At 38.2% G+C, this 14,663-nt stretch overlaps 1 protein-coding gene across 1 annotated transcript in view; it reads right to left on the reverse strand.

Annotated features, from left to right (window-relative positions):
* Syn1 (Syntrophin-like 1) overlaps positions 1 to 14,663 on the reverse strand; it is a 165,324-nt gene that overhangs the window by 72,710 nt on the left and 77,951 nt on the right. The window contains exon 4 of the mRNA XM_090377692.1: positions 5,153 to 5,361. Coding sequence (XP_090233818.1) covers positions 5,153 to 5,361 — 209 coding nt within the window. The remainder of the gene's footprint in view (positions 1 to 5,152; positions 5,362 to 14,663) is intronic.

The raw sequence follows: 14,663 nt of genomic DNA on the forward strand, positions 1-14,663 counted from the left end.
AGCAGAGGATTTGGCTGTCATGGACCGTCCGGACTTTGCTGAAATCGGGTACACTTGACTTGAGTGTCACCCGAATATCAGTTCCATCAGCGTTTTAGACTCCCATGTAGCAAGTACAGCTTGTCTGGTATATCTGAGAGAATGTCTGTGACAACCTCAAGGACCAAGGTGTGTGTGTGTGTGTGTAACAGTATAAAAATAAAATTAATACAATATGCCAGTAGCATGGCAAAACTTTATTTCATTCTAACTTTTAAAGCCATTATTCATATATACAGTGAAACTTCCCTTTAACGGACAGCCATGGGGAACGAAAATGTGTCCGTTAGAGAGAAGTTCTGTGTATATATATATATATATATACATATACACAGTGTTATTCAAAATGAAGTCCGGGGTTTCAAACAATTCCTGTACACACATGACCAGACATAAGAAGAAAGAAATATTTCCAGAATGCATGTATAGTAATGAAGTTTTTTTAAATACCTCATAAATGTTCAATATGAGAGCCTTTAGTGATCCGGCAGAAATCAACTCGGAAAAGGGATTCTTCCCACACACGGCTTAGTAAGTCAGGAGTGATGCTGTCAACGGTTTTGGTGATCCGATCTTTCAGTTCTGGTATTGTCGCAGGTAAGGGAGGCACAAAACTGTTATCGTTTACGAAACCCCACAGGAAGAAATCGCATGGTGTTAGGTAGGAAACCATGTCACAACAGAGCAGAACTGGCGTCACAGACAAACGAACGACTGCACGGCGGTATGCATCCAACGCCATCTGGTGGTTAGCCGTGCAGCATACCGAACATCGCGAGCGTGGGAACGAAACTTGAGATATGCGTTACAAATGATAATGACACATGCGCTTTCCCAAAAAAAATTCTGAAACCCTGGACTTCATTTTGAATAACCCTGTATATATATATATTTATTTATTTATTATTATTATTTCCCCCCCCTCTAAAGAGAGAAATTTCAAATGAGACCTACACAAATTCTTGGAGGGTACATATGGGTGACCTGTGTTTTTTTTTTTTTTTTTTGAGGTGATGCTATATAAGCTTGCTATTTTGCATCACTTGCCATTATTATTTCTACTACTAAACCCATACTATTAGGTATATGTGATTTTTCTCTCACTCTTCCAAAATATCACCTAGACTTAAAAAAAAAAGTATTAATGGCCCCAAATGTATTATACGTATACAAGTGTGTGTTCAAGGGGCCAATCTGCATGTTCTGCAGGTTGAAAAACCTATAATAATACAAAAAGGGAGAAAAACCTGGAATCTGCAATATATTCCCTACACCCTCACATGAGATTGGCTTAACATGACAGCCTCAAATGAAGATGACTTTAGAAATTCATCCAGTTGTTGATGGAATTGAACCCACTTGATGGGTTCAATGAATGAACCCGTCCAAACGAATGGCAGATGGTGAAGTATCATTCCAACTAGTCTGTCACAGAGAGCTACTGTCTAAACCTGCCATTCTCAACGGGGGCCATATGGGCCCCCTGGAGGCAACAGCATATTTAAAGGGGGGACATGGAAACTGAATGGATTAAAGATTTTTAGAGGGAGGAAAAGGTCTTTGCTGCTAAAATAATTTTTTCCTTCTCCCAATTTTAGGTAGGGGGCACTCTGGGTCACTATCGTTTCCTTTCATTCTCATAACGAGCATGGAGAAAATCTTGTTGGTGCTAAGGTGGACATATTGTTTCTTTCCTTAAAAAGCTTGAAGTCTATTGCAACAATATCGGACGTCGGGAATTTTTACAATTTCCAAACCTGAACATGATTGCAAAGGATGATGGCATTACTGTTTATGCGAAACATCTAAAGCAAATACACACAGATCTGCAGGAAAGATTTAATGACTTGTTAAACCTCATCATGTATTGGATTTTAGATCCATTTGAGGAACAACCTACCGATGTTGAGGCAGAAATTCAAGACAGTTTAATTGATCTTCAGAGTGATATAATTGCATGCCATAAGTTCAATCAATTTAGAAAAGGATGGGTTAAGAGTGATCTTCCAAATAGATCCCCAAAATTATGGGGAAAGGCCCAAATATTTTTCATTGCCTTTCCCTCAACATGGTTGAATGCATAATCAGCATTTTCTTGACAAAATCTAGGAACAGACTTGATATTGCAACAAGAGGTGATCTTCGACTATAACTATCCAATTTAGAGCCGGACATCAAAAAACTTGTACAGGAACATCAAGCTCAAGGATCTCATCAAGATTTTCATTTAATAAAAATCTTTTTTAATTTTTTGTAATATGTATGTTCATGTTTTCTTCTTTTCTACATGTTCAATAAAAATGATTTCCTATTTTTCTGTTTGTTCTGGATCACTTACAAACCACAATGCACATATCCATTAAATTTTCCATAAAAATCCAATATTTATGGGTAATATTAATGACTTCTTGCTTATTAGTTAACTTTTAGATAGTCTTGAAGAGAACGGGTACAGAGAAGGGCAACAAGATTAGTGAATGGAACAAAGGGTTGCTCTTACGAAGAAAGGCTTAAGTTTTGCAAATTACAGAGTCTGGAGACTAGGCACCGGCGAGGTGATCTGATAGAGGTGTATAAGGCTTTGAATGGTTTGAGCATGCTCAATGCCAATGGGATTCTTCATCTTGCTCAGAATAATCACCTCAGAGGGCATAAATTCAAATTGAGGAAGGACGGATGTCGGATAGATGTGCGGAAATTTGCCTTTGGCCAGCAGGTGGTTGGTTGGTGGAACCGACTTCCATCACTTGTTGTTGAAGTTGATAGCCTAAACAAATTTAAAGCTCAACTGGACAGGTATTTCGAACGAACGGAGGGGTGAAATGGGAGTGGTGTGTGTGTTTTTTTTTTTTTTTTGGCTGATGCTGAATAAGCTTGCTTTCTTGCATCATATGCCTCTACTAATGCTAATGCTAACTTCCTTGATTTTTATGCAAAACTTGTTTCGACTAAAACCTTAATACTTTCAAGAAGTGATTACATCAATAAGTTTTTTGAACAACTGGAACTTATTGTAGTCGGTAGGAGAGAAGTACGAAAAAAACTTACCAACCAAACTTGACTGCTTCACAGAGAAGCGGGGGGGGGGGGGCAAGAAAAGTTGAGAATGGCTGGTCTAAACTTATGAATTCTTCCAAGTTAACCACAGTATATTTGGTGAGCCAAGTGCAGATTATCTGTGTGGTTTTTATAGCAATTTGCATACAAGCAGTTTGAATTCATATGATACCACAAAATACAATAATATTCTTGCAGCCTGTATCTTGTAAATTATATAGCTGGTGCAGTATGACTCAGTAATTGCATTCTTTCATCACTTGTTTGGAGTTGCAGTGAATTAAATCATACTATGGCTAAAATTAATCAAACCGCACTGATTATAAAAATTTCATTTAGCAAAAGTAAAGCATGATACTATGTGATTTATAAATAAAAATCAATTAGGAAAAATGCTAACCAAAAAGTGAAAGAAGCCGCAGCATTTTATAATTTGATCCACAGCATTTTTTCAATTTTATCTATTGGAAATTGAATACTTAAATTATTCATATATACTTTACTGATGCTACAGACAGATGTAGGTTTTTACAGGAGGCTGTTCTTATATATGTTTTATCAAACACACAAGTTAAAAATAAAATAATCATGGATTATCTGTTTAAGATTATCCATGCTTCCTCTCCCAACCATTAGCCCCTGGATAATCAGGAATTCTCTATATGTTCTTTGGCTGAAAAGTAACTATAAAGATTTAAGTGCACCACCACCTATCTGAGAATAAGTAACATTAGTCTTCTCCTTAGGTGAAGCGTTACTTATTCGAATATCATGGTAACTCATGGTAATATGATGCAATATCATGGTAACTCGTTGTGAAGGTATTCACACAATATGAGATATAACTTAAAACGATGCCGCCTTACAAATATTCTGTTTATTCAGAAATGGCTGTGTATTAATGATGCTATTGCACTTAATATATACATAGTCTAAATTTGCTTGCATCTTGAGGTTTTAGCACTAAATGCATCTTATTCTACAAAGATTATTAATTCTGACATATTGCAGTTTCAACATCAAAATTCAAGTCCTAAGGTCTGAATAAGAATATACCTCTGAACAACACAGCAGACTATTAGATTTAAGAAAATATACTATACATGGGTTTCTACTTATGTATAGTACCAGCTAAACAGCACAAATACCAGTTAAATTCAAGTTCCAAATGGTATTCTTCCTATGGTGAATTTCAATTGAATTCCTATGGTGAATTGCTAATTGAATTCAAAATTAAGTTCGGACAAATTTGTATTATGCATTATAACCAAGATTTAAGTTCTTGTACAAAACTAAGCTAGCAGACTTCTGCTAAATTCTTCTTTAAATTTCTTGAGAATTCAAGCAATTATAAAATATGTAAGTCTTACCTTAAATTTCCTCACAGTATATCATCAATTTATCCAACAACACAAATAATGAGATCTCAAAGTTGCTGTAAGGTTCTTTAAATTTCACACACAGCTTATTATTTTCTTGAAACACAAATTATCTATATTATATCCAACAACATTTGCTTATATTATTCTATTAAACTAACCCACAAGTAAAACCAAATTTCCTCTCCATCCACCCCATCTCAATTGATAACTGTATCTAAGCTGTTTCAAACTTTTGGATCTAACTGCTTCCAGTATTATCATATTAATCTCCACTAAAGTTTCAAATCTAAGATAAGGCAAAATTTAAAACTTTAATGGATACATCACTACAATATCTTATTCTGTAGCAACACACACACACACTTAATAATCTTTGACAAGAGATATTAAAAACAAAGAGGACACAACAAATCTGCAATCATTCAATTCACATTAATTTCCCAGCTAAGGAAAATATTCCAATGATTAAACAGTAATATATATTTAACTAATTAATAGCATACTTATAAAGAGATGTGGATGTCTATCTTTTTAAATGTTATCACTACCCTTGCTGCATGGCTGTCCCAGAATAAAAACAAATTAATTTTTCAGTTAGTTTAAAGCAACTGAATAGAAAATATACATCCAAATTACAATTGCAGGGGCAAGGGAGGGGAAAAAAAAAAACTTACAAAAGTGTACTTCTTTCACTGTGACTGCTGCTGAATGTGCTCCTTGTACTAAATGCCTAGCCCAAAATGCAAGATCACGATGTGTTTCCACCCTCATTACTCTACTTTCCACTCCCTGACGAGTGCCAAGGCGCAATGTGAAAGTTGTAACATCTGTAAGTCCTGAAACACTGGTCACTGGCTGACGGCTGCTGCTTGAGTGAACTAACCTATAAAATAATTTTTAAAAAAAGTAAGATTATTAACAAAAGTCATTTCTGTCTGAATCCCAAACAAAAGGACTTGAACCTATAGTATGCTAGTATCATCTGACTATCTAAATAAGTCTGATTTTAATGAGGGCCACTAAAAAAGTAATTATCTTGGTAATAAAGAAACAACGATCCTAATTTTTTCTCAATATATATCCCGTTGAGCTCAATACAGGCACTCCACGACTTATGCAAATCAGAATTTATGTTAAAAAGAAAAAAAAAAAAAGTCCGTATGGAAATCAGCTGTAATTGACAACTTCAAAGATACCTACAGCAGACACAACATTGCCCATGCACATAGCTTATCATGTGACGTGCAACAACTTGTATGTATCTAGAATGGTAGCTCTTGTTAAACTATTTCTTCTTTCATCTCATTGTTATACCCCATTGTTTATACTATTGCTCTGCCTTGCAGTAACTGTTACTGTTTTATTTATTATTATTATTATCAGTGCTTTTTTGTAAAAAAAAATAGGTGCCGGTACTCATTCTTTGCTATCAGGAAAAATTGAAAATTAAAAGGATATGAAAAGTACTCTAAAAATTTTTTTTTCCTGATATTGTTACTTTCGTAGTAATGTTTTTGGAATAAGAACAACAAATTTATTACATTAACACAGTTTATTAAGTATAAATTAATTATTCAAGTATATATAGAAAAATAAGTAAAATGTGAATAAGTAAATAAATCGGTCAACCACTGAGTGCCGGGCACTCAGGATGACACGAATGGTCGTTAGTGTAGTATCTCAAATAGAGAGCTTTAGGTAACTGAAAAAAGTTTCTAGTACCCTAGCTTGGCCTAAAACTTAGGAAATAACGAAAACATTGTCTATTTGAGTCTTTCCAGTTGTTGTGAATGCCAAGGGTGGGAGAAGCGACTCTGACTTCTTCCTGGAGAAGAAATTAAAGTCTCGGGGGAGAAGCAACTGGCAGGTGAGGGCCATGCAAGACTCCGCGCAGGTGCCTCTCCACCACCACCACCTCAACACCGGGACAACTCCAGCTTTGAAAATTGTTAAAAATACTTCTGGTCGCAAAATTTATAAATGACCTTTATAGAATTATTAACTATTTAGCAACCTTTTTGTCACCAAAAGGAGAGTTACTTAGTAGAAAGGAACGTGCTATCAAAGTACAATAAAAAATTGATTTTTTTAATTTTAACACAAGAATAATGCAGCTAAATTTTTAGCTCCGTTAGTGATGGAAATAGAGGGGACATGAAAATTACTCACATTTTCCTGTCTAGTGCCGCCATTTTTAATTTAAAAAATATTTTAAAATTATATTTTAAACATACTCGTTGAGCTCTTTCCAACGGTGTAGCTATAGGTTGTCGACAACATTTTACCCCCTCCATTTCTCAGACAAATTTTTGTCAACAATGATCAATATGGCATTATGTTGGCCCACTTGATGTGCAAACCCATGCAAAATTTCTAGTCAATAGGTTGAGTGGTTCCAGAGATACAATGCTGTGACAGACGGACGGACAAGCAGACAACCGAGTGACATTATAAGGGTCCTTCGTTAGACTATGGCCCCTAAAAATAATAAGTAAAAATAAATAACATAAGTAAAATTAATTTCATAAAGTTTTTGTAGAATATTCCAAATTTTTATTAAGTTTTCAACCGACACCCTATGCCGACTTCTTTTCTTCCTCTTTGTGTGTCGGTTGCTGAATGACGTTTCCGAAGCAGCCACGAATCGACATATTTTGCTGGATCGAAGTGGGTCAGTGGTGGGCATACAATTTTAAGAAACAGTAGTGAAGAAACTGTTTTGTCATCAATGAAGCTCTGGTTGAGCTGACAATCAGATTCATTTGTGAAAATCCTCGTTCACATTCACTCGATGAAATTGGCATCATACTCAAGAGCGTCCATCAAATTCTTCAATTCTTCCGAAATCATCTTTTCAATTAGGTACCTCCGAAATCCACAAATTGCATTTAACTGTAAAATGTCTGTGTCAAAAATGTCGGTATCATCTGGATATTCAGGTACTGTGACCATGTAAACAGAGATAGGGAAAATTTACGGGAAAATGTGGATAACGCGCTTCTGCGAAATGACAGATGATTATTTGTCGGGGTAAAAGAAAATCACCCTCTCCTAATTCTCGAACGGGGCGCTTACAGTTGTTTCACAAAGGTGTCCAACCTACAGCCCGCCGGAAAGTGAACTAAAACAGCATTTTAAATTTTGTTAATTATAAAAAAAATCTCATTAAATGTTTTGTTCAGTAAATGTAATTGTGTATTGTACTTAATAAAATTTTCGAATATTTTCAATTTTACATGCAACAAGATAGGGAAAATGTAACACACTAAAGAAATCTAACTTTGAATTTTTTTGAATATGGCCCCTGTATGGGAAATGTTTGGACACCACTGCAATAGAAGGTGGACCAGAGCTCATTAGGAATACACCTTGATCTGCTCACTGCAGACCAGCGTGACTTCTCCGTATGTGGGGCGGGCGGTCGGATAGTTTTTACCAGGTACCACTAAGTTGTAGAATGGTAATCCCTTCAGCTCTCTTAATTCGTGCAGCAGCACTAATTGCCTAAATTGCCTGAAGGCCAGAAATGCGAACAGGGTATACAGAGTTCATCTTCTCCTAATCCGTTCGCTATATGAAAATTTTCTCGCTCAACGAAAACTATTTTAAATGTAACTTCCAAGGCGAATTCAAAATAATTAAACAGAGGTCCGACTGAGTAATTTAGAATTATAAAAATGGTTATACAGTTTTATATAGAAAATATCTTAAGAATAGACAGTGAAAAATGTAAATTAAGTTAAATAATTTTAAGTTATTTGAACAGTAGATAAACATGTGAAAAAAATTTACAGAATATTACAAATTTCAAAGTGCACTGCGTCCAAATGTCACACATCACTGTTAATAAAGGTGCCGGTACGCTGTACCGTTGCATAACGTCACAAAAAAAGCACTGATTATTATTATTATTGCTGCTCTTATATTATTTTTCCCTGATTGGGGATTCCACTCCGTGACAGGACTGCTACCAAGTACACAGGGTGGTTGTAATGTCTGGTGTTACAGTTGGTCGAGGAACTCTCTGACTATCCTACAGGTGTTCAGGATTGCGACTTTCTGGAGTTCCTTGTAGGTATTCTCTGGGAGACCTATTGCTGTTAGGTTGCTATGTATGGTCTTTGGCACCATACCGGTGGTTGACACGATGAGTGGGATGGTCGTTACTTCTTGCATATGCCACATGTCCTTGACCTCATGTCTTAGGTTCATGTACTTCCTAATTTTTTCCTCATGGGTTTTCTGGACATTGCTAGTGTTGGGCATCGCTATGTCAATCAGGTAGGTAGCCTTTTCCATCTTGTCCACAAGGGTTATGTCTCGTCTGTTGTGCGGGATGGTCTTATCCATTATTATGGCATGGTCCCAGTACAATTTATGGGTTGGGGGTCTCTAGTGCAGTTTGGGGTTCGTACTTGTAGTATGGTACACTTTCTTTGGTCACCCAGTGTGATCACCCAGACTGAGTACACTCAGTCTGGGTGATCACCTTGCACCCCGCAGTGATGTGTTGGATCATTTCTGAGGTCAGATGGCATCGTCGACGTGTGTCATCTGACATTCTGGGCTCCTTTGCAATGTATTTTCTATAGTTTCTGGTGTTGATTATCTGGTCTTCGATGGCCAGCATGAATCTTTCAGTCTTGGGGAAGAGCGCCCCGCTTGTGAGCCATGCATTGGAAGCAATGTTATTGACGTGATCTTGATGGAGGTCATTGTAGTGTCTGCCATGGAGTGTCTTTGCCCATCTTTCTAGCTTCGTTTCTTGTGCTGTCTGGGCGGGATGGGGCTCCTCGCTTAGGTTGAGTAGTGTATACCACTTATCTATTTTCCATATGGCCTTGTGGAGTGGTGTTGTGTTGTTCTCAAAGTAATCCTTCAGGTTAACTATCACTGTTTTCTGTTGCTCTATCAGACCCCTTTCCCTCTTCCCAAGCTATTGTTAGTCTCTCCATTACTGACTTTGGGTGGTGTTGGTGGCTCTTGGTGGTCATCATTGTCCTTGTCTTTTGTATGATATCCTCTAGCTCGGTGTTAGTCCGATCTATAACCCCAAAGGAACATGTTAGTACTGGTGCTGCATAGGTGTTTATGGCTTTAACTGTGTTCCCTCTGTTCAATTTTGCTTTCAGCAGGCTTATGAGTTTCTGACGATATTTTTCGATCAGGCATTTCTTGATTTCCTTGTGTTCTAACTGCTGAGCCTGCATCATCCCTAAGTATTTGTAGGTCTCTCCTTCTGTCATAGCTTCGATCTCTTTACCAGTCAGCAGCTGGTAGTTTTGGTTGACTAATTTTCCCTGGTGCAGTGCGTGGGTCTTGCATTTGTCTAGACCAAATTCCATCCTGATGTCCTTGCTGAATTCTTCGGTGATCCAGAGTAGTTGCTGGAGTTGCTTCTTGGTTGCCGCGTAGAGCTTGATGTCATCCACGTACATCAGGTGGATGAGGGTGTACAGGTTCTTTCTTCCTTCTTTAAAGTTATATCCATACTTGCTGCCGTTAAGCATGGTGGATAGCGGGTTGAGTGCTAGAGAGAACCACAGTGGGTCCAGAGCATCTCCCTGAAAGATTCCTCTTCTGATGAGGATTGGCCTGGTTGTGATGTTCTCAACCTTAATGGTGGTACTCCATTTCACCACTGTTGCTCCTAGGAAGTTTGTCACTATCGGATTGACCTTGTGGATATTCGAGGTCTCTATTAGCCAGCTATGAGGTACAGAGTCGAAGGTCTTGCAGTAATAGATGTAGGCCATGTATAGGTTGCAGGATGTAGGTTGCAGTGCTTCCTGTAGACTTGCTCCATAACTGCAGCATCTATCGTTAATTGCTCCTTGCATCCTTTGCTCCTCCGTTTGCATCCTTTCTGCAGTTCAGCCATTATGTTCTGACTCTCTAAGTGGTCTGATATCTTCCTGGTTATGCAGCTGGTCAGGATCTTGTACATCGTTGGGAGGCAGGTGATTTGCCTGTATTTCGCCAGGTTTTTTGTAGCTTCATCTTTAGGCTTCAGATATGTGACTCCTTCAGTGAGAAAATTCGGGATTGTCTCTGGGTACCTTATCATTCGAGTGAACTGCCCTGCTAGGTGCTTGTGTGGGCAGGTGAGCTTCTTGTACCAGTAGTTGTGAAGGTTATCTATTCCTGGAGTTCGCCAGTTGTACGAGTTCTTGATTGTCTGTTTTACTACTTCTTCCCGAATCTCCCAACCTATCATTTCTTGTACGTCCTTGGTTTTCTTGCATTCTAGTTCTATCCAGGGTACTCGGCTGTTGTCTTACTTTCCTGTCATTGTCTTCTTCTCGGGTGATCTGTTCCCTTCTTTCCCGTCTTCTCCGTGATTCCTGTAGAATGCTCTTTGGTCCTCATCGAAGATTCGGTTGTTTATTTTCCACTGGGGGGCTCTCTCTGTATTGGCGTAGTCTCTTGCTGAGTGTGAGGAGGTTCTGCTTCAGTGTGTCCAAGTATTCTCCTATTCTCTGAATTTCTGGTCTCATGTTTGCTGTGAACGCTGTCTCTCTTGAGGATGCTCTTCACCTTTCCAACCAATTTCTTACTTCTATTACCCTGTTGGTTCTGGGTCTACTGACCTATTTTGACTCTTCTATCGAATTCTTCTATCTCCTGCTGAAATCTTCTTTCCCAAGCTGGCAGTTCCTTCTGTTTTTGTTTCTTCTGCTGCTGGTCTCTCATTTCTTTTCCATTAATCCTAGTGGCTGCTGTGGCAGCACAGTACAGCTGTGTGGATAGCCTCCAGCGTTGCACCATTGTTGTCAAGGTAATGTGGCATTATTTGATGATTGAGGTGATCTGTTACTCTCCACAGGATTTTATTTGGCCTCTACTTAGGTATCATGTGGGTTCTTGTGGGTTCCATTCCTTCGAATTCTGTTAGGACCTTCTTTCACTCGTCTTCTATTCTGGATATCAGGTATGTATTCACGACCTGTACATTGTCATATCAGTCTCTAGTCGGGTTATTTCATAGTACGCTCGCATGATGCTCCACTTCATGTGTTGGCGTCTTATCCTTCCTGGGTAATCATTAGCACAGTTGCGCAGGAAGCACTTCCAGTTGGTGGGGCTGGATGGTCTTGCTCTTTTCGTGTGGTAGCCATATAGGGGACAGCAGCACTTGCTCCACTGTCTTGCTTGGGAGACAGTCTCCAACTTTTCAAGCCAACCCCTCTGCCTAAGGCCTGAATGCGAGTAACTTTATCCTGCGCCACACTCCATGCAGTATGATTAATATTTCTCTGCGACATCATCCATCTATGGAGGTGGACTTGTTTAGCTTCGGCTTATGTCCAATGGTTTTTTAGTTCTCACCAGTGACACCAGATGGCGTCACCATCTGCCTCAGTCACTCTGATCTTGGGGAAGGTAAGTCCAATGGAGCAACTTTCGCGATGTTTTATTATTATTATTATATCGGTCTCCCAGCGTAACAGAGCTGCATTTGCTTCAACCGAGGCGGGATTCGAGCCTAGGTCCATCAGGCTGGTAGTCCAGTGTCTTAACCACTGGGCCATCGCGCCACATTATTATTATTATTGCGTGTCATCCCATTCAGTATGGCAGTAAAGCATGTGAGTGGGGCTGGATATGTTGGTGTTTTGAAAAAGCGGCATACAATTACGTTAGAGCAAAAATTAGAAATTGTGAAAAAATGAATGAAGGTCGAAAAAACAATAAAGACCATTTCACGTGTTTTATGGCTGGCAACATCCACTGTGAATATAACAATGAAAGTAAAGAACAAAGAAAAGAACATGCTCTAAGGCTGGCAACATCCACTGTGAATACAATAATGAAAGATAAAAGTTCTTTTGCACTTCACTGTATTGAACTATACTTACACAATTAAGACAACATTTATGATAGTATGATAAAAATACAATTTTTTACATAATAAAGACATATTTAGAATCAAGGCACATAACTTATTAAAAGCTCTTTGAAGAATTCCAGGACATAACTTTTAATCAAAATTAAATTTCGAAGAATGGTTTTAAATTCCAGAGTGTTAAAAAAAAAAAAAAAAAGCAGGAATTTCTTTGTGTAAAAGTACAATTGCGAAATATTTATTTAAAGGTCCCAACTAAGATGTCAGCTCAGTATAGAGTTGAATCTCATATACAGATATATATAGTTGAAATTATTAGGGGAAACAAAATCAGTTCATTAAAGAAAATACTGACACTGCATGAGCAGTCACATGTTGTCAGTTAACACTGAGCTTGCAGTACTAAGTGAAAAAGGGAAAACAACAGATGCTGCAACAAGAAAAAGTTTTAATAATAATTATTATTATTTTTTTTTTAATGAAAATAACCATAGAAACCAGATATCCAAAGGCTATCCTGGAATGGATACCTCGTGGAAGAAGGAGAAGAGGAAGACCTAGGAGGACATGGATGGATAGAGTACGGGAGTGAATGACAGCCCGAAGCTTAACTGACCAAGACACCTTGAACCACACTTTATGGCGGGAAAAAATTCCTACCAAAAAATAACTTGTAGGCTGAGGAAATCCATTGTAAATGGAAACACTCCTCTTGAAGAAGAAGAAAAATAACCATAGTTATTATGGTTTTCTGCTGTTTGCAAGCTCACACACACCATGACCTTCACATTCAGGACAAGCCCTCAGTAGCATGACTACGAGATTTAAATAGGAAATAGTCCCTGCATCAAACCATAAAATGAACATCCATGAATATGATTGGTAGTCATCTAGATAGCTGAATCTATTAAATGAACAGGTTGCTTCTGATACTCACAGAACTTCTAAGCACACATATGGCTTCTCGAACTTGTTGACTTTCCTTGGAGAAATGTCAGGAAGCATTTATATGCACTGATAGCCTTCTAAAATCATAAGGATGCATCAAATTTTATCTGCAGATAAAGCGGCATTAGTCTGCCCAGTAGGGTATAAAACGGGAAAAACCACCTTAGTTAACAAATGTACTCTGGACCAACAAAGCACATTTTTCATCAAGTGGAACAATGAACACTCATATTGTCATGACTGGCTCCTCATCAATTACAGGAAGCTTCTCTCCATTCTCCAAAGGCAATTGCATTACATACAGTTTTACTACTTCATTTATCTGATCACTTTTTTTGAAAGGTTCACTTCTGATGTAATGAAAATATACTTTTTAGCATTAGCAGTGGCATATGATGCAAAAAGCAAGCTCATACAGCATCAGCAAGGGAAAAAAAAAAAACCCTTCCCGTTTCACCTATCCATTTGTTCCAAAGTTTGTCCAGTCCTTCCTTTAATCTGTATAAACTATCAACTTCCACAACGACAGATAGAAGTTTGTTCCAGCAATCAAACAACCACGCAGTGGCTAAAGGAAAATTTCCGAACGCCTATTCTGCAACTGTCTTTCCTCAAACTTGAATTTATGCCCACTCAAGTGCATAATCTGAGCAAGAGGAAGAATCCAATCAGCATTGAGCTTACTCAAACCATTCAAAGCCTTATACACCTTAATCAGATCACCTTGCAGGTGCCTAGTCTTCAGATGCTGCAATTTGCAGAACTTAAGCCTTTCTTGGTAAGAGCACCCCTTTGTTCCCCCTCACCAATCTCATTGCCCTTCTTTGTACTCATTCCAGTAGCTCGACATCCTTCCTAAAATGAGGGCTCCAGGCCTGTATGCAATACTCAAGGTGTGGCCTGGCTATTGCCTTATAAAAAGGAATAATCACCTCCTTATCCCTGCTAGCAAAATTCCTCTGAATCATTGACAAGACCCCCATGAGCTGCTCTGGCAGCCTGTCTGCACTGCTCTCACATCTGACTGCACAATCACCCCAGGTCTTTTTCATTCTCCACTAGCCTGTATGTAGTACAGCACGGTTGGTATGCTACTCTGGGGTTACTGCTACCCATATGCAATACTTTGCATTTGCAACTTCAGTTGCCACCTCTCAGCTCATCTGCCCAACTTTTCTAGATCTTGTTGCAGCAGCATACCATCATTACCGTCATTAATTAAATTGTAATGGAATTAATTGAAATGGGAAAAAAGTGAAAATTTAAGCTTGTACTTCAATTTTAAAATTATCTAAAATTCCATTATTAATTACAGACAGATTTCAGTCTATGCAGGTTGAAGTGCTTAAAACAACAACCATTACAAAACAATGTTATAATAGGGACATAAG

Source organism: Mastigoproctus giganteus, chromosome 7 (genome assembly GCF_048544385.1).
Source record: "Mastigoproctus giganteus isolate SK-2022 chromosome 7, ASM4854438v1, whole genome shotgun sequence".
In the NCBI taxonomy this organism is placed as follows: Eukaryota; Metazoa; Arthropoda; class Arachnida; order Uropygi; family Thelyphonidae; genus Mastigoproctus; species Mastigoproctus giganteus.